At 34.4% G+C, this 20,148-nt stretch overlaps 1 protein-coding gene across 3 annotated transcripts in view; it reads right to left on the bottom strand.

Moving 5' to 3' along the window:
• The window catches only part of Ros1 (ROS proto-oncogene 1, receptor tyrosine kinase), a 129,584-nt gene that overhangs the window by 30,232 nt on the left and 79,204 nt on the right, over nucleotides 1-20,148 (bottom strand). For all 3 annotated transcript variants that reach the window (XM_077801670.1, XM_026394086.2, XM_026394085.2), the window contains 6 exons: nucleotides 11,798-12,000; nucleotides 10,318-10,462; nucleotides 9,324-9,556; nucleotides 9,056-9,232; nucleotides 2,947-3,115; nucleotides 1,924-2,041 (listed from right to left, as the gene is read on the bottom strand). In XM_077801670.1, coding sequence (XP_077657796.1) covers nucleotides 1,924-2,041; nucleotides 2,947-3,115; nucleotides 9,056-9,232; nucleotides 9,324-9,556; nucleotides 10,318-10,462; nucleotides 11,798-12,000 — 1,045 coding nt within the window. The remainder of the gene's footprint in view (nucleotides 1-1,923; nucleotides 2,042-2,946; nucleotides 3,116-9,055; nucleotides 9,233-9,323; nucleotides 9,557-10,317; nucleotides 10,463-11,797; nucleotides 12,001-20,148) is intronic.

Below are 20,148 nucleotides of genomic sequence, written 5' to 3'. Positions count from 1 at the left end.
CATCAAGAGCATCAGGGAAGTGAAGTTGGTCACATCTGTTTACAGGAGCAGGGTATCCTCAGGACCTTCCTGAGTAAAGTATTATGACAAAGTGCTTTTATACACTTAGTGAAGTCTCTTGTTAAGCACTGGCAAATTTATTCTTTAAACAACTTTGATCCCAAAGAAACAAGTCCTTAGAAATTTAATAAGTGGCAAAAACAAAGTTCTAAAACAGAAAATGAGCAAGGATTTAAACATTGCCTATGTACTGGATTGAATAATGTTTCCCCCCCCCAATCCATGTTCATCCATAGCCTGTGAATTTGATGTTGTTTGGGGGAAAAAAGGTTTTAACAGATATAATTAAGTCAAGATGAGATCATACTGAATGAGGCCAAGTCCTTATTCAATGACTGGTGCCCTTATTAGAAGAGGAAAATTTGGATACAGACACACATACACACATACACACATATACACACACAACATCCTGTAATGAAGGAGTCAGAGAATGGAGTGATACATCTACAAACCAAGTAACACCAAGGATTTCTGCCAACTACAAGAAGCTAGGAGGCAAAGGAGGAGTTTTTCTTAGAGCCTTCAAAGGGAGCATGTTCCTTCTGATGTCTAGATTCCAGACTTCCATACTCCAGAATCATAACAGTACATTTTTGGTTATGTTAAGCCAATTAGTTGGTGTTATTTTGTTATGATAGTCCTGGTAGTCCTAGGAAACTAAAAGCCTGTTCAGCTCCCAAGTTTATACACTTTGCACAACCACTATACCATCAGCAAGCACACGGTCTAACTAGGGTGTCCTGACTGAAAAACTAACTTAAAGATACTGAAGTTACAATTCATCCTGGAGTCCATGTATTCATAATGGAAAGCTGGGACAAGGAGCATACAAACTATTCAGATGAAATCATGCACTAAAGGTGTTGCTGAGGGGACCATAGGAAAGAAATCCCATCAGGAACCATAGTGTGGACTGGTTGATAAACATACAGGCCATTGTGATAATTCTGCAGGTCAGAATGTATTTCACTGTGCATGGAAAATAGTAACAGAACTTTCACAGAGGTTTCAACTAGAGATATGGCCAAGTAAATTCTCTAACATAAGCAGGAAAACTTTTTGAAGTTATGGGAATGCCAGAGCAAGATGATGCAAAAATAGATCTAAGCTTGAGTCACCAGAACTATAATTATGGAAGTGACTTTCGTCCTTGGAGCTTCTTAAAAGATGGTTTCATAGTCCCGTGAGGGGAGTGTCTTTGGAATTTGGAATTCTCCCTTCAAGTTGGCATGAAATTCGTCCTGCTGAGCCAGTTATGATTCGCTGAGCTCCTGGTACTGGCTAGGTCTGAGGTTTCATGTGCACATCAGCTGCTGGTTTTCATGGACAGCACATTTTCAGTCCCTGGGAACACACTATAAACTGTCATTTTCACAATGAATAAGAAGCCTGGGTGATTATAGGCCTCAGACCATTTCAGCCCCTCCTCTAATTTTACATTCTGAAAAATACCTAGCTCATGAACAGTTCTCATTAGAGAGTGTTCTATCTTGCCAAAACAAATTATCAAGAATTTATATACCTACCATCATTTAACATCAAACATCAGCTTAGTTTCTTAAGCAGAATAGACATTAAGTAAATATCAGTTGCTTGAGCCTATGATTGAATAATTTCTCTAAGGATTATTGAGAAGTTTTAGATTTCTGAGAATGATATGATAGGCCTTATAATTAGAATACTATGGGTGACCTCTAGGAATTGAGCAAACAACATAACAACGAATCCAAGGTCCTTAAACTGAAGATATTTTGTGTTTGTATGTAAATATAATTTCATAAATATTATTACTTTTGGTAACCTAATAGTTAACTGCTTAGCTCTTTGTAGTTTATAAAGCACTTTTGCAAACAGACATACCTGATCTCAAGGATATAGTACATAAGTCTACTTCCATTATCTTCAGCTTTTTCCCACTGTATTGAATCTTTACTTCCCTCTAATAATTTGGGAACGCCTGGTTTACTTGGGACTCCAGCTTCAGGGAAAAAAGAACATGCTGATTAATATGTTAGAAGAATAAACTAGTCTGCATTGATATCTTTCTATAAAATATTCTGAGGAAAAATAAATACATTTAGGAAATATTCAGAAGTTTTCTGATATAAGTAGATTTTTTTAAATGAGTATCAGAAGTTTTATTAGTGATGGATTATATGTATTAGTTGTAATATTAACAGTGTAACCTAGCTGGACACAAAATAAGTGATAAATGCAAACTTTAAAAAAAAATCATAAGTTTTGGAGCATTTTCCCTCTACTCTCATAGTGATTGATTGGGATTTATGGTATATCTTTTTAAATACTAATTAGTTTAATAGACTTTAGATTTTTTCCATTTCTTTAGCATCTGGAATATAGAATTTGTTTAATAAGTATTTGTTGAACACTTAGTTACATTTTTTCTTGATTTAGTTCTCCCTGAAAGATATCATAGTTGGACAGGAAATCAGAATGCTATAAGGAGAAATAATTGTGCTCTACTCAGGATCTTACAAGACCAGGGCAGTGTTATCTTGTTACTGCCTTTAAAGACTCCTGACTTTCCAATTTCTTCACTTAGGTTCTAGCAATAGTAATATACTCTTTGTAAAGCAAAGATTTCAACCTCTAAGATTGGTGAATAAGAAATGAAAAAGATTTGAGAACTTGTAGGCTTTTTTTTTTTTTTTGTACCAGGGATTGAACCTAGGGTCGCTAAATCACTGAGCCACATCCCCAGCCCTTCTTAATATTTTTATTAGAAACAGGGTCTCACTGAGTTGCTTATGGCCTCACTAAGTTGCTGAGGCTGGGTTTGAACTTGCAATCCAGATTACCGGTGTGCACCACCATTCCCAGCTACTTGTAGACTTTCTGAGTGCCAAGTCAGTTAATACTCACCTTTTGTCTTGAAGTTCTCTGGAAGTGAGGTGCTGTTTTCTCCTGTCATATAAACCACCACTACTCGGACATCATAGGAAGTATGAGGTTGCAGATCTGTGATGTTACAGACATAAGCAGGACCTTTGCTGCATGAAGCTTCGACATGGTAAAACTCATTGTATCTCCACTAGAAAAAGAAGTCTCAACTAACATTTTTGTTTCTTTAAGAAAATCTTCTTAAACATAGAAATGTATAGTCCTGTGGCAAGTGATTAGAACTCAAAGTTTACTTTCTACTAAAGAACCATAGCTTCTTTATGAATGTTTGATTCCAAACATTATTCTTACCACCTATAGCCATTTTTTTTCTCATGACAAGCTCTAAATGACCTGAATGACAATTCTTAGATAAAGCCACGGTGAGACATGTAAACTTAAGTATATATATCATGGGGAACATTCTGGGCTGAGATTTTTCCATTATCCCTAAAAGTGGACACCTAAATTAAATCAGATGGCTGAGAATACAAAATCACAGCTGAGGAGCAATGAAAGAACAAAGATAACTTCAATTCTAGGGATTAGTTCATTTCAAAATAATAAATTCCACTTATTTCAATTCTTTGAAGAAGTCCATAGTGATTAACAAATTAAAACATTTAGGGTTTTCCCTCCTACCACCCTCTTCAAACATGTGACCAGCATCCTTTATATTTATACATAGGAAGGGTAAATCTTTACAAAAAGGAAAGTTTTTCCCACCATCAGGCAGCTACTAAGTAGCAAGGTTAAAAGTTAAATATAGGAAATGTTGCTTTAATACTGCTTTAGATACTGGTTCTCTAATTAAAGCTATCTGAAACTTATTTCTCTATGATATTTTTTTTAAAGCCGTGTATTTGGATTCTTAAAGTCATTATTTGAAAATGGGTGATTTATTTCAGTTGTACAAATAGGAGGCCAAGGATGTGGCATATTGTCAAGGGTTCTTGGTGTATTTTTCCTAGTAGAGTTTCCTAAGAAGGTCAGTTTCCATAAATAAACTTTACTTTGCATCTCCTTTTTCATTTAGTACTCAGAAGGTCAAATCATTTCATCAGATGCACATTTCACATTAGTTTTCAATTAAATAGGAACATTCTCTATTGCACCTTGGGAAGTAGACCATCATGTTACAAAGAAATGGGGGGAAAGGAAACAGAATGCAAATTGAGAAATGCTGATGTTAGGGACATTGCCTGCATTAAATTCATAAATGTATGAATGCCTAATGAAATAGATGCTCTGAATATGCAACATTTACTCCGAACTGAATGTGTATGTATGTGTGTGCATACATGTAAGAAAAAGAGAGATTAAGAGAGAAATTCCTAGCTAAAAAATATTAGAGTATTTTGGCCTTGCCTCCTTAATGATCTGGTGTAGAAATAACTACACTAGATGATCCAACATTACACACCATCCAGAAATTCTCAGAACTCCTGCAACATACGGGAGGTGATTGCTTGAGGGCATTTTCTGGAAAATGGCAGTGTGTTGGCATCCCTACAGCACTAAATGCTATGGGCTAAGTGCTGTCGACTCTCCCAGAAAGTCACAAGGGAGTCAGAACCTTCCACTTGTCAAGAAACCAACAAGTGCAAGAATGAAAGCTACCCCAAAGAGATTTTCAAGTTATTTGGGCAGTGTTTGGGAGGTTGTAGGATATAATATCTCATAGACTGGCACTTCAGAATTTTTTTGATTCTCATAGACATTTGTCTGTACTGATGAGAAAAACATTTTTAATGGATTTCTATGAAAAAAAATTATCAAATTAAAAGGACTAGTTCCTTCGTAATCTTAAATTGAAGACATCCTTTCCTCTTTGGCACACTTGTGATTTTTTTCTTATATTGTTATTGGATTTTTTAAAAATTAAAATCTATGTAATTCAAAATCTAGATAGAAACTTAACCTTGTGTTCTAAATTGCTCCATTTTCAGACAACAAATTGTGACAGAAAAGACAAAGACAAAGTTTATCATGTTTTTCCTCTTTCTTTTGTAAAGCAAACTTATTAATTATGAAGACATCCATCTCTCTCACCACTCACCCCTCAGAGTTTCAGAATTCTGAAATCATTCCTAGCTGTCCTGTCATTATGAGGAAGGTTCAAGTTGCTCAAAAAAGACAAGAGCTTTCTGACTAGAGGTCACTCATCAGCCCTCTCAGAACCACTGTACTCATCCATTCATGCTTCACTAGAGATGGTCATACATGTAAAAGTGACAGTATCCTGCATTTTCAACTTCATGATTTTCTAAATGGTCTACAAGAAATCTGTTGAGAAAGTGTGAAAATAGAAAATATAAAAAGAAAAGCATTTCTTGATTCTTGGTTTTATTTCTTGAGCTTTAGGAGTCTTTTTAAGAAAGTCAGTACCCTCAACAATATATTGGAGCTTTGACCCTTTGTTTTCTTCTAGCAGTTTTAGGGTTCTAGTTCTTTAATGTACTTTGAGTTTTGTGCAAGGTAAGAAACAGGAATCTAGATTAATTTTTTGTACATATGAATATCCAGTTTTCCCAACACTATAGAATTTGTTTGAATACTTTTTCTTTTTATAAATATAAAAATTAAAAAATAAAGAATAAATATATTTTTATATTTGTTTTATAGTATTTGTTTAAAATACTATAATATTTGTTTAAAAAGCTACATTTTCTCCAACATGTTTCTGACAACTTTGTCAAGGATCAGATGACTGTATCTATGTAGACTAGTCTATGTGTCTTCCATTCTACTGGTCTTCCTGCCTGTTTCCATGCCAATACAATGCTGTTATTGTTATGGTAGCTCTGTTGTATAATTTGAGATCAAGTATTATATGATGTCACCAATACCACTATTATTTCTCAGTATTGTCTTGTCTATTCTGAATCTTTTATTCTTCCATATGAACTTAATGACTTTTTTTCTAGTTCTGTGAAGAATTTCACTGGTATTTTATGGGGAAATAAAACCAAGAATCAATAAGTGGAATGGCTTCAACTTAAAAAGCTTCTACACAGCAAAGAATACAATTTAACCTACAGAATTAGGAGAAAATCTTTGCCAGCTACTCTTCTGACAGGAGATTAATATCCAGAGTATATAAAGAACTATAAAAACTTAATACAAAAAAAACCCAATCAAAAAAATGGGCAGATGAACTAAGCAGACATTTCTCAAAAAAATACAAATGATCAACAAATATATGAAAAAATGTTCAATATTCTTGGTGATCAGAGAAATGTGAATCAAAACAACATTGAGATTTTTCTCCCAATTAGAATGGCAACCATCAAGAAAACAAAAAACAATAGTTGGTGTCAAGAACATGGGCAAAAACATGGCCAAGTGCCCCTGAGTTCAATCCCCAATACTCACCCCCCCCCTGCAAAAAAAAGAACAGGGGCAAAAAGGTAAACTTATACATTGTAGGACTTTAAACTGTACAACCACTTTGGAAAGTGGTATGGCGATTTCTCAAAAGAGGAGAAATGGAACTACCATATGACCCAACTATCCCATTCATTGGTATTTATCCAAAAGAACTAAAATCAGCATACTATAGTAAGATGTGCACACCAATGTTTATAGCAGCACAATTCATAATCCCCAAGTTATGAAACCAGTCTAGGTGGCTGTAAACAGACAAATGGATAAATAAAATGTGATATATATACACAAAGGAGTTTTACTCAGCTATAAGAAAGAAGGAAATTGTCATTTGCTAGTAAATGGATGGAACTGGAAAACATCATGTTAAGTAAAATAAGGCTAACTCGTAAATTAAAAATTTGAAATACCCCATTTGAAACAAATATATGATATATGATATGTCAAGATCAGTGTAATGTTTTGAGCAACTAATAAATTTCTGATGTTTAAAAAAAATTGAAATATTTCTTTCCAATGCAAAAGTTAGAGACAGAGAAAAAAATATTTTTAAAAAATGGAGGGGAGGATCTCATGAAAATGGAAGGAAAACCAATAATATTGAGGAAGAAAATCAAGCAGAAGGGAGGAGAGGAGGACATGGGAAGGACTGGAAAGCAAAATCTACCAAATTAGGTTATGTCCATGTATAGATTGCCATGATGAGTTCCACATATATAGATAATCATAATGCACTAATTAAGATAATAATAATAATAACAATAAAAGGGAGGTCAGTAGACTAGAGCAAGTAGATCAGGGAGAGGTAGAGAGGGAAAGGGAATATACTGGGGAAAGAGATTGAGCAAATTATGTGTACATATGAATATGACATAATGAATCTCACTATTATATGTAATTATAATGTACCAATTTAATTTTTTTAAAAAAAATCATTGCCTGAAAGTCATGAGGACTGGACCCAAGAGGTCCTTGTCTGCTGTTCTTTTTCCCAGATTTGAATGGGATGGGTGATTTAATGATTAATAGTTCTCTCCAAGGACATTACCCAAACAGGACTGCTGTAGGGATGAGTTAGCTCTGAGACACTCCTATATCTGGTTAGTAATATCTGCCTTAGCATAGCATGCGTCTGGGTCTCCATGTTCTTATCAGTAAAATGAGAAGCTAGAGCATCGTTATTTCCAAAGTCCTTTTAGATTTAATTTGTTTAAACTAGAAAATGAACTTTACATCCCGTCCCTTGACTTTAGACTCAACTGCATTAAGCTACTTAAAGAGATGTCCAAAAAGAAAAAAAAGGGTGGTCCTACAATTTCTCCAACCTTACTACATTTCAAGGCCAACATGTTCAATGGAAACATGTTCAAACGGGAAAAAATCCTATTAAACTATGGCCTTTGGTTTTATCAACTTAAGGTTCAGTATTGTTCTATATTTTCATAGTTTTATCTTAAAAGTACAAAATCATAGAAATATTTTATATAGTAAATTTTAAAAAGATCCTGGGTAACAACTTGTTTTTAAAGAACTAGTGAGGCAATGACTATATTGATTTGCTTTTAAGTTACAATTGAACAAAATATTCTTAACCAATCTTTACAAATATGCATGCATATATAGATATATATGTATATATAAACATATTATAGTGAAAAAGAAAAGTAACAATTTAAAAAATTGAATAATCAATTCTTAGTATATCACTATAAATATCAATGTGAACCTTCCTTAGAAATAAATCAATCAGATTAGTTGATGCTTTAAAATTCAACAGGCATTTTTATATTGGTTAAAGCATGAAGAGTTTGTATAAAGAACCATTTAAAGTTTATGAGCCAACATCAAACTAGTTTGGAATAAACTGGCTTTATATTTTACTTCTCCCCTGTGTGACAAAGCCCTCCAATGGTTTAAAGGACATTTCTAAACAAGTTTTGGGGTTTTGTTTTTTCCTTTCTTTTATTTCTAAAGAAACCACCAAGTTGTTAAAACAGATAACCATTCTGATAACATCAAAACTAAGAAAAAACATTATGAAATTACTAAACTGTAATATATACCTTTTGAATCGAACTTTTTAAGAATAAATTACTTTCCTAGGAACTCTTTCTATCAGAAATTAGTATGCTTTAAATGCCAGACCTGAACGAATGAATATTATCAAATATGCTATTAATTTGTACAGGAAAATCCTCTGAACACATGAAAAATCCTTATAATTTATTCTATTTCATAAAATTGTGAAGAAATAATATTTAAAGAAATAAGCCATGACTATGTGTTATGGTTTGGGGGATTTGTTTGTTTTGCTTTGTTTTATACCAAGGTTTGAATTGAGGGACACTTAACAACTGGGCTTTTTAAAATTTTGAGGCAGTGTCTTTTTTATTTTTACCTTTTACTTTGAGACAGGGTCTCACTAAATTGCTTAGGGACTCAGTAAGTTGCTGAGGCTTTGAACTTGCGATCCTCCTGCCTTAGCCTCCCAAGCTGCTGGGGCTAATCTTCTTTCAAGGTCCTACTTAACAAATATTCTCAACCAATCTTTACAAATTTGCACACATACATAGTCCTGTATTTATGCAAACAGACACATAAATATAGGATAGTGAAAATAACAAGTAGAAATTATAAAAATGCAATCATCTATTCTTAGTGTATTGTTATGAGATTTACATAAAAATTTAAATTAAAAGTCTACCTTCTGGAGTTCAAACCAAAATCTAATGAGGCTAACATCAGGTGGAGCCTTCCAATCTAACTGCAAACTGGTGTTTTCTGGGACCAAGGCATAAGGTTTCTCTGGTGTGTGGAACATTTTGACAGTGACAGAATGACTTTCAGCACACCACATTTCCTTGGAATGGCAGGCCAGAACCTTTATTAAAAAGAAAAGAAAAGAAAAACAGCTGCTTTTCAAAATTTTGTGCTGTAAAATGGCAATAAAAAGTGCCCCATACACTCTGTACCTTTAACACATATTGTTGTCCACCAGACAGTGTAGTGACAAGGAGAGCAAGCCTGGCATTTGGATATTCACTTTGTCTTAGAGGAGTCTTAGGAATTAGGGCCAGATTTGAGATTTCCAGTTGATAGCGGACTGACTCTTCAGGTCCATTTGGCTTGTGAGATTCTCTCCAAGATACAAGGAGGCTGGTGTCTGACAGCACGGTTGTGTTAATGAGCCAAACTGCCTCTGGCACTGAAATAAATAGCAATGAAGAATAAGGGATGTTGCAACAGCATGGAAAGGTGCAAAGAAGAGAGGAAGTCTTGGTTGAGGATCCTGTCACGGGAGCAGAATGACTAACTAACAGTGTCCAGAAGGAAAGTCAGTCTATTACACAATGGTAAGTTAGCAGGCTGCCTAAGCCTCTTGCCTCTTTCTCCAAATGACTACAACTTTACCTGACTCCAGCTCAAGGATAGGACCCTTCATGAATTACCCAATTTGAATGACTTTTGTGTGAAAATCATCAGAGTATCTGAAAAAAAAATGATCATCACCTCTTAGAACACGTTTTTGGATTATAGACTTTTTGTCTTTCAGGTAGAGATGTTACGTGATTTTAAATCTCAGTGGGCTCAGTGCAATACACATTGAAAAGAAGTCTTGGTTTTCCTGTCTCATGTGTACAGAGAGCTATGAGTACATGGAAAGAGAGCGACACTGTGTGGTGAGACCAAAGAATGAGTTTCTTTGTGGAGCACTATTGATTTTGATGTTTCACCTCCTGACTGATTTCCATTTTGATGGGTTATCATCTTCTTCTGTGGTTAAAATAAGGGCCAAGTTATCAAAACATTTTCTACAAATTCATTTTCCTTATTAAACTTAAAAAGGCTCACATAATAATTATTGGTTGGCATTTAGTTCAAGAAAAACATAAACATATACATTATAAAATTTCGCTCTAGAAACCCACACAAGTTCACAACTCACCTATAGAAACCCACACTCACCTCCACTTTTAGTTTTTCCTGAAATTTTTTTCCCCAGAGGTAAATGTTCCAAAGGATCCAAATAATAATTCCTTACAGCTGTATGTATTGTATATGTTGAAAATGGCTGTAAATTTTCAATAACAGCTATACTCTCCTGAGACTCCTGAAATTAATTCAGAAATCAATATCTGATTCTTATATTTTATATAAACAAGCAGAAATTATTTACACAAAGATAAAAAGGCTGATTTATTTTAAATTCTGGATTGTTCATAATGCCACATCCCAATCTACAAAGACTTGAGTTAATATCTCCACAAATAAATACCAAGTGATTGTCATTTTGTGAAACAACTCATTTCACATAGGAAACTATTTCATAAGTATGACATTAGAAATTCACAGGAGGAATACAAGTGAATATAGTAAAATATAAAACTGTATCATCTAATCATTCTTAAAAATAAATTTTAAGAGGGTAAAAAGACATCCCTTAATGATTCTCAATTTTGATTGTGCTTTGGAATCATCTAAGAAATTTTAAGAAAATACTATATCTGTGTTTCACCCACAGATATCCTGATAGAATTGTGTGAGGTAAAGCCAAGATTGAGAACCCATCTTAGTCAAAGTGAAGACAATAAGACTAACTCTAATAAAGGAAATCTGTTCAAAGCCCAATTTTGATCAGCCAAATGATTCAATCTCTTTCTGAAACAACTTTAGAAATGTTTTTTTAAAAAATGATTAGAACAAAACAATAAAAGTAACAAAGAATCGTGTATGAATGGCCGAGCAGACAGTTTTGAATGTCCAATAGAAGAGGATTAGGATTACTTTGACCTCTCGAACTGGTTAAATCAAGCCAAGCACAAAGCAATTACACATATTGGGTATGTATAATGTCATCACTAGAACTATTGAAACACTAATGCCAATGATGGAATAAATATTGCCTATCAATTCATTCATTCAAGAAATATTTACCAAATGTCTGAACAGTGCCAACTCTTATGCAACTGCTAAAAGGATACAATGGTAATTTAAAAACAGACATAACTCCTCAGATCACTGCATTTCACAATATGTAGGATATATAGACATAAATATTAAGTACAAGTTTATATTAGATAAATGCTATGGAAAAGAAGCATATATGGCAATATTCTTTCTGTCCAATTCATTTGTTACTCCTCAATCTTCAATCTGCTGTGTAAACCACAAAATCAAGTCTCTGTCACTCTCTAGGGGTGAATAATCAGGGAAGGAGCAAACCCCATTTTTCAGGACACTCAGGAAACTATTACTATGAAAATCCATCAGCTGGCCAGAATTAACACACTTCCAAGTAACCTAACTTATTCCCAGACAATACATTGTTTTGATGAATCATCGACTGTAAGAAGTTGTATATGAGAAATGCTTCACTATAGCTAATAGTTTTAAATTTTAAAAAGGCATCTTATACAAAGCCCAAAACCACTAGCTCTAATCTTACCAGTATTTTATACACCAGGTCAGAGCTCTTTTTCCTGCCATTAACTTCTGTATAGTAAACCAGGTATGTCGGTGTAGGACTGGTGATGCCATACCAAGTAAGATTTGTCTTGGCTGGAGGTAATCTGATTGTGAGACTGGTGTTAGTGGCATTAAGTATAGTTGGTCCTGAAATATCTGAAGCTATAGACAGAAATGCTTTATCTAAAATAAAAAGAAAACAAAGATGAAATATATGTAGAAGAGAAACAGCAGACTTATTTAGCATGAAGGGTAATATCAAAGGTTAGAAAGAAATTTGTAGAATATACATTATTTTTGTTAGGAAGGATAAGCATGAAAGTGCTTTGGAAATAATGTTCTCTTTGAAGAAATAAAAAAAGCTCCATCTCAATACTGTGTATGGCAGACACTGCTAGATTCTACCCAATATCATCCTCCTTTTCTTGAAACTCACTCATATAAAGTTGTTTAAGGTGGCATGCCCAGAGGGAAAACTCAGTTTCTGAATCTCAGTAGCAGCCTGGGCAAGCCCTGGCACACTCTAATCCTTCAGATGGAAGATGGGTGTCTGCTCTATGGGTCATCCAGAGCAGCAGTTATCTCCGTCACAATAAAGAGTAAGCATGCTGTTACATGCCCCTGCCCTTCACCTTCTCCCTGTCCGGGATGCAGATATGATACCTAGAGGAGCAACAGCTATTTTGTAAAAACTGACTAAAAGTCATGCTAAAGAAATCTGTGGAAAGACAGAAGTTCAGGTGCTTGATAGCATTGCTGCCTGAACACCACATACAACCGAACAAGCTATACCCTGCATAACTCTGGGAAGAACCATTCATGGAGACTACAGTGGGAATGGGAATGATATGCTCTTGACCAGTGCAGTGGCACAACTCCATTACAAACTCAGTAGAAGCCTAAAAATATCGTGTTTCCAGCTGGGGATATAATTCAGTTGGTAGAGTGCTTGCCTCACATGCACAAAGCCCTGGGTTCAATCCCCAGCACCACCAAAAAAAAAAAAAAAAAAAAATCATGTTTTTATAACTTGCAGCTGAATGCAGCTTCTAATCCAGCCACTTTTATTAATATGTAAATTTTGATTAAGACATAAAATGCCACCTAAAAATACAGTGTGATCAAAGACAACACAAATGCAAATAACTCCAAATAAGATTTTATATAAAGAGTTAGCTAACTGTTTGACTAATGATCCATGGCACTTTGCAATCTGGCTCCTGACCTCTGTCCTACCCTATATCTGATTATGCAAAGTCATTCTTCAACCCAATCACATTATAAATAGTATGGATCAGTGCTGAACTTCCACCCAGAGAGCCCTTCCACATTGGCTGTCTCCTCAGTTTGGAAGGAACTTCCCCACCTAGGAACCCTTACTTTGGGCTCAGTTCCTACATCATCTCTCCTAGGAAGCCCTGTCTGTACCCTCATTCAGTTGAGAGTCTCTCTCTTCTGTTCCCACCACACCCCTTATATTCTTCCACCATAGAACTAACCACATTTAGTTTGTTTTGCTTTTCCTTTTGGTGTTTTATTTCTTGACCACTAGAATGTGATGTTTCTTGGACTAAAATTGTATGTAATTTATCTTTGGGTGCTTGGCATATTTTAGGTACTTAATAAATGCTGCCAATACCTATAATCTGTGTTATCAAAATATAAAATGCATCCTTTACATTCAACAAGAAAATGAGGGGGATGAGGGGAGTGTTTAAGTGCCAATGACTTGATCAAGCCTGCTCCTTCACTTCCTAACTTTTTGACCTTGGGAAGGATACTCTAGCTATTCTGTAAATGGGTAATTATCTATTCCATAGATACTTATATATTGCTTTATCACTAAACATTGTGAGGATTTTTAATAAATGGTAGTTATTATTACCTTCATTATAAGCTATTAAAAACCAGAGGAACTAATGCTAGCCTGATCTGAGGATTTCAAATACAACTCCCAAAATGCAGAAAAGAGTGTGTAAAGTTAAAACGATCTCAAAAATTTCCAGGAATAGGGAATATGTAAGAAATCTGTGAACTTAACTTTGAGAACAATTGGAAGGCATGGGGATTCAAAGAAAGATAACTTTATAAAAGTTACAAAATGATCCATTATCCAATTCAATTAATATTTATACAATAGTATTTATTAATTTGTGCTGATTTCTGGTCTAAATGGGGAATGGGATACTCATGTTAGCCACCAGAGTAATAATGTTTCAAAGGTGATGGCTATTTTTGTCATTTAAAAATTTTTGTTTTAATCATGAAATTCATATGGAAAAATAAAAGACCCAGAATAGCAAAAACAATGCTAAGCAGGAAGTGTGAATCAGGCAGTATAGCGATACCAGACTTCAAACTATACTACAGAGCAATAGTAACAAAAACAGCATGGTACTGGTACCAAAACAGGCGGGTGGACCAATGGTACAGAATAGAGGACACAGTAACCAATCCACAAAACTACAACTATCTTATATTTGATAAAGGGGCTAAAAGCATGCAATGGAGGAAAGATAGCATCTTCAACAAATGGTGCTGGGAAAACTGGAAATCCATTTGCATCAAAATGAAACTGAATCCCTTTCTCTCGCCATGCACAAAAGTTAACTCAAAATGGATCAAGGAGCTTGATATTAAATCAGAGACACGGCATCTGATAGAAGAAAAAGTTGGCTATGATCTACATGCTGTGGGGTCGGGCTCCAAATTCCTCAATAGGACACCCATAGCGCAAGAGTTAACAACTAGAATCAACAAATGGGACTTACTCAAACTAAAAAGTTTTTTCTCAGCAAAAGAAACAATAAGAGAGGTAAACAGGGAGCCTACATCCTGGGAACAAATCTTTACTCCTCACACTTCAGATAGAGCCCTAATATCCAGAGTATACAAAGAACTCAAAAAAAATAGACAATAAGATAACAAATAACCCAATCAACAAATGGGCCAAGGACCTGAACAGACATTTCTCAGAGGAGGACATACAATCAATCAATAAGTACATGAAAAAATGCTCACCATCGCTAGCAGTCAGAGAAATGCAAATCAAAACCACCCTAAGATACCATCTCACTCCAGTAAGATTGGCAGCCATTATGAAGTCAAACAACAACAAGTGCTGGAGAGGATGTGGGGAAAAGGGTACACTTGTTCATTGTTGGTGGGACTGCAAATTGGTGCAGCCAATTTGGAAGGCAGTATGGAGAATTCTTGGAAAGCTGGGAATGGAACCACCATTTGACCCAGCTATTCCCCTTCTCGGTCTATTCCCAAAAGACCTAAAAAGAGCATGCTACAGGGACACTGCTACATCGATGTTCATAGCAGCACAATTCACGATAGCAAGATTGTGGAACCAACCTAGATGCCCTTCAATAGATGAATGGATAAAAAAATGTGGCATTTATACACAATGGAGTATTACTCTGCATTAAAAAATGACAAAATCATAGAATTTGGAGGGAAATGGATGGCATTAGAGCAGATTATGCTAAGTGAAGCTAGCCAATCCTTAAAAAACAAATGCCAAATGACTTCTTTGATATAAGGGGAGTAACTAAGGACAGGGTAGGGATGAAGAGCTTGAGAAGAAGATTAACATTAAACAGGGATGAGAGGTGAGAGGGAAAGGGAAAGAGAAGGGAAATTGCATGGAAATGGAAGGTGATCCTCAGGGTTATACAAAATTACATATAAGAGGAAATGAGGGGTAAGAGAAGAATAATACAAGTGGAAGAAATGATTTACAGTAGAGGGGGTAGAGAGAGAAGAGGGGAGGGGAGGGGAGGGGAGGGGAGGGAAGGGGAGGGGGGATAGTAGAGAATAGGATAGACAGCAGACTACATCAGACACTAGAAAGGCAATATGTAAATCAATGGAAGTGTAACTGATGTGATACAGCAATCTGTATACGGGGTAAAAATGGGAGTTCATAACCCACATGAATCAAACTGTGAAATATGATATATTAAGAACTATGTAATGTTTTGAACAACCAACAATAAAAAAAATCAATATAACTCCAAATAAAACAAAAAGCCATATACAGAAAAAAAAATTGTTTTAAAACATGGTGGTTCATACTGAAGTATTGTAAATGTCATTCAGGACCAGAAAACAAGTAATTCCTGTTCATTTTCTTTGTAACAGGGATTGAATTCAGGGGCACTCAACCACTGAACCACATCCCCAGCCCTATTTTGTATTTTATTTAGAGACAGGGTCTCACTGAGTTGCTAAGCACCACACCATAGCTGAGGCTGGCTTTGAACTCAAATCCTCCTGTCTCAGTCTACTGAGACCCTGGGATTACAGGCATGCACCACCGCAACTGCTCTTCTGCTTTTTTATTCCCACACATTTTGAAGATATGAAATGCCTCAAGCTCAAAAGGAGCAAAGGAACTGGTAATTGCTTAAAATTTCCAGCAGATGGAGATAAAGTACCCTTAATTATGTACCAGGAAAGTAGCAAAACAAAGTTGATGCTTTTTTTTTTTTCAAAGAAAATAATACATCATTATATTAATCTTATTTTAATGAGTCCTAGTAATAAAAACTCATGTTACATTTAAGACTGTTTAAGTGTAGGTGTGTGTGTGTGTGTGTGTGTGTGTGTGTGTGTGTGGCACATGTTATTCAACTTCAAACAGATATCACGTGTACTTTTTAAAAGAGACTTTATTATTGAGTGCAGTTTTAGATTCACTGTATGATTGCAAGGAAAGTACAAAGATTTCCCAGTATATGTCCCCACACATGCACAGCCTCCCCCATTAGAGATACCATGGGTAGATAGTAGTTTTATTGTCCTAAAAATCCTCTGTACTGTCTATCTCTTCCTCCCTCATCCCTAGCCAGCACTGATGTTATTACTGTTGCTATAGTTTTTACTTTTCCAGAATGTCATACAGTTGTAATCATACACTATGTAGCTTTCCAGATTGACTTCTTTCATTTCTATGTATATAGCTTTTCTTCATGTCTTTTCATAACTTCATAGCTCATTTCTTTTTAGCTCTAAATATTTTACCTTAAGGTCTGTGATCTATTCTGAGTTAATTTTCATGAAGGGTATAAAGTTTATGTCCACAGTCATCTTTTTGCTTGTGGAAATCCAGTTGTTCTAGCAGTTTGTTTAAAAGACCATCAGTTCTCTACTGCATTGCTTTTGCCTCTTGTCAAAAATCACTTGATCATATTTATGTGTGTCTATTATCTGGGTTCTCTGTTCCTGATTTATTTGCCTATTCTTGCACCAATACCACAGTGCCTTGATTACTTTAGCTTTATAGAAAGACTTGAAGTTGAGTAGTGTCAGTCTTTCAACTATGTTCTTCCCCTTCATTATTGTTGCTAGTCCAGGTCTTTTACCATACCAAATAAGCTTTATCTATCCACAAAATAAATGGATGGAATTTTAATGGGATTGCATTGAATCTATGGACCAAATTGGAAGATGTGTCATCTTGACAACATTGAGTCTTGCAGGACATGAACAAAGAATATCTCTAACATTTCTTTAATCCTCTTTTGATTACTTTTATCAAAGTTTAATAGTTTTCTTCATGTATCTCTTATATATATTTTGTTATATTTGTACCCAAGTATTTCATTTTGGGGTATGTTAATGTAAATAGTAATGCTTTTAATTTCAAATTTCACTTGTTTGCTGAAGAGGAAAACAAAACTTGTATTTTCATCTAATGTCCTGCAAACTTCATAAAATCACATACTAATTCTTGAAACTTTTTTTTAACCAAATCTTTCAGATTTTCTGCATAGGTGATCTTGTCAGAATTATCTTTTCCTCTCTAATCAGTTTAGTTTTTATTTTGTTTTCTTGTTTTATTGCATGCTGGGTTGAAAAGAAGGAGCAAGAGGGGACATCATTGTCTTGTTCCAGATCTTATTCAAAAAGCTTCTAGTTTCCTACATTAAGTATAATGTTAGTTGCAAGTTTTTGTAGATAGATAGATAGATAGATACTCTTCCTCAAATAAAGAAAGAAATTTCCCTCTTTATTCTAGGCTTACTAAGAGTTTTTAATCATGAATTAGTGTTGGATTTTTACAAAAGGCTTTTTCTGCAATTATTAATATGATTGTGTGATTTTTCTTCTTAAGCCTGTTGATGTGGTAGATTGCATTAAATGATTTTCAAATATCAGATTTGAATAAATGGGATAAATCCTATTTGTGTCATATGATTGTTTTATATATCATTAGAGTTAATTTTCTAACACTTTGTTGAGGATTTTCCATTAATATTCAAGAGAGAGATTTATCTGAAGTTTTCTTTTGTCTGGTTTTACTGTGAGGATAATGCTGACTTCATATAATAAACTCATTCTATAATATACATGAAAGAATTCTCCATTTCTATCTTTTGAAATAAATAGTGGGGAATGGTATAACTTCTTTTTCTTTTATTTTTGTATTTTATTTTATTTTTTTAACTTCTTTCTTAAATGTTTGGTAGAATTCACTATTGAAACTAACTGGGTCTGGTGCTTCTGTTTTCAGTTATTATTGATTCAGCCTCTTTAAGAGATATAATCCTATTCAAATTGTCTGTTTCTTCCTGTGTGTTTCGGCAGATTGTGTCTTTAAAGGAATTGGTCCATTTCATCTCGGTTATTAAACTTGTGGGCATAGTCCTGCATAATAATCCTTAGTTATCCTTTTAGCATTAAAAGGATCTATAATAATGTTCCCTCCCTCATTTATTTCTGATATTAGTAATTTGGGCCCTCTCTTTTTATTAGCCTGGTTAGAGGTTTATCAATCACTTTATTTTCCTGAAAAATTGACTTTTGATTTAATGGATTTCTTGTATTTATTTCTTGTTTTCTGCTCTAGTTCTTTTTATTTTGTTTTCTCCTACTTATTTTGGATTAAATTTTCTCTTCCTAGTTTCTTAAGTTGGAAAGCTATTGTTTTTCCAAATCTCTTTTCTTCTCTAAAATAGACATTTGATCCTACAAATTTTCCACTAAGCACAGCTTTTTCCTGATTCTCACAAATTTTGTGTAGGTTGTGTTTTTATTTTCATTTAGTTGAAAACATTTCAGCATTTCCCTTGAGAGTTCTTCTTTGGCTTGTACATTATTTAGAAATGCATTTTTTAATCTCCAACCATCACTCTGTTATTGATTTCTAGCTTAATTCCCTTATAGTGTGAGAATAGATATTGTGTGATTTCTGTTCTTTTAAATTTGTCAAAAGTATGTTTTATACCCGAGAGTGTGTTTGATCTTGATGAATATTGAATGTGAGTTTGAGAAGAATGTATATTCTGCTGCTGTTGAATGTAGTCAATAAATGTCCATTATATCCAATTAATTGATGGTGTTGCTATATTTAAATCTATACTTGCTGATTTTCTTCCTGGATCCATTCATTTCTAATAGATAAAGATTGATGTCTGCAACTTTAATATTAGGTTATCTATCTTCCTTTGTGATTCTATCAGTTTTTGTCACATGGATTTTTGACATATATACATTAAGGATTGTTATGTTTTCTTAGGAAACTGACCTATTCATCATTCATTATTCAAAAATGCATTGGTAAATATCCATGTGTTTATACAGTTTCTGTACTTTGTGCGTGTGTGTGTGTGTGTGTGTGTGTGTGTGTGTTGATTTCTATTTTTATTCCATTATGATCAGATAAGACACAGGGTATAATATCAATTTTTTTGTTTGTTAAGAGTTGCTTTGTGGCCTAAAATATGGTCTGTTTTGGAGAAGTTTCCACGAGTAGCTGAAAAGAATGTGTATTTGGCTGTTTGGGGATGAAATGTTCTATAAATGTCTATTAAGCCAAATTGATTTATTATATATATATATTTAGACCTGAAGAGTCTTTACTGAGTTTACGTCTGAAAGACCTATCTATTCATGAGAGAAGTGTGCTAACATTACCCATACTATTTTTCCGGGGTCTATTTGAGTCTTTAATAAAAATAGTGTGTGTTTTGTATAATCAGGCGTACCAAAGTGTGGGGCATAAATATTTACTATCTTTATATCTTTTTACTAGATTGTTCTCTCCACCAGTATAAAGTGACCTTCTTTTTTTCTCTTCTAATTAATTTTGGCTTGAAGTATGTGTTGCTAGATATGTGAGTAACTGTTCCTGCTTGTTTTGGGACTCTATTCACATGATATGTTAATTTCCATCTTTTCATTTTCAGCCTGTGGCTCTCTTAGTGTTGCAAACAACATATGGTAAGATCTTCTTTTTTAAAATCCATTCTGCCATCCTGTCTTTTAATTAGAGAGGTAAAAGCATTTACATTCAAGGTTTTTATAGAGAAATATGTA

Source organism: Urocitellus parryii, chromosome 8, assembly GCF_045843805.1.
Source record: "Urocitellus parryii isolate mUroPar1 chromosome 8, mUroPar1.hap1, whole genome shotgun sequence".
Lineage (NCBI taxonomy): Eukaryota > Metazoa > Chordata > Mammalia > Rodentia > Sciuridae > Urocitellus > Urocitellus parryii.
This window is presented reverse-complemented; position numbering and strand designations above follow the sequence as displayed.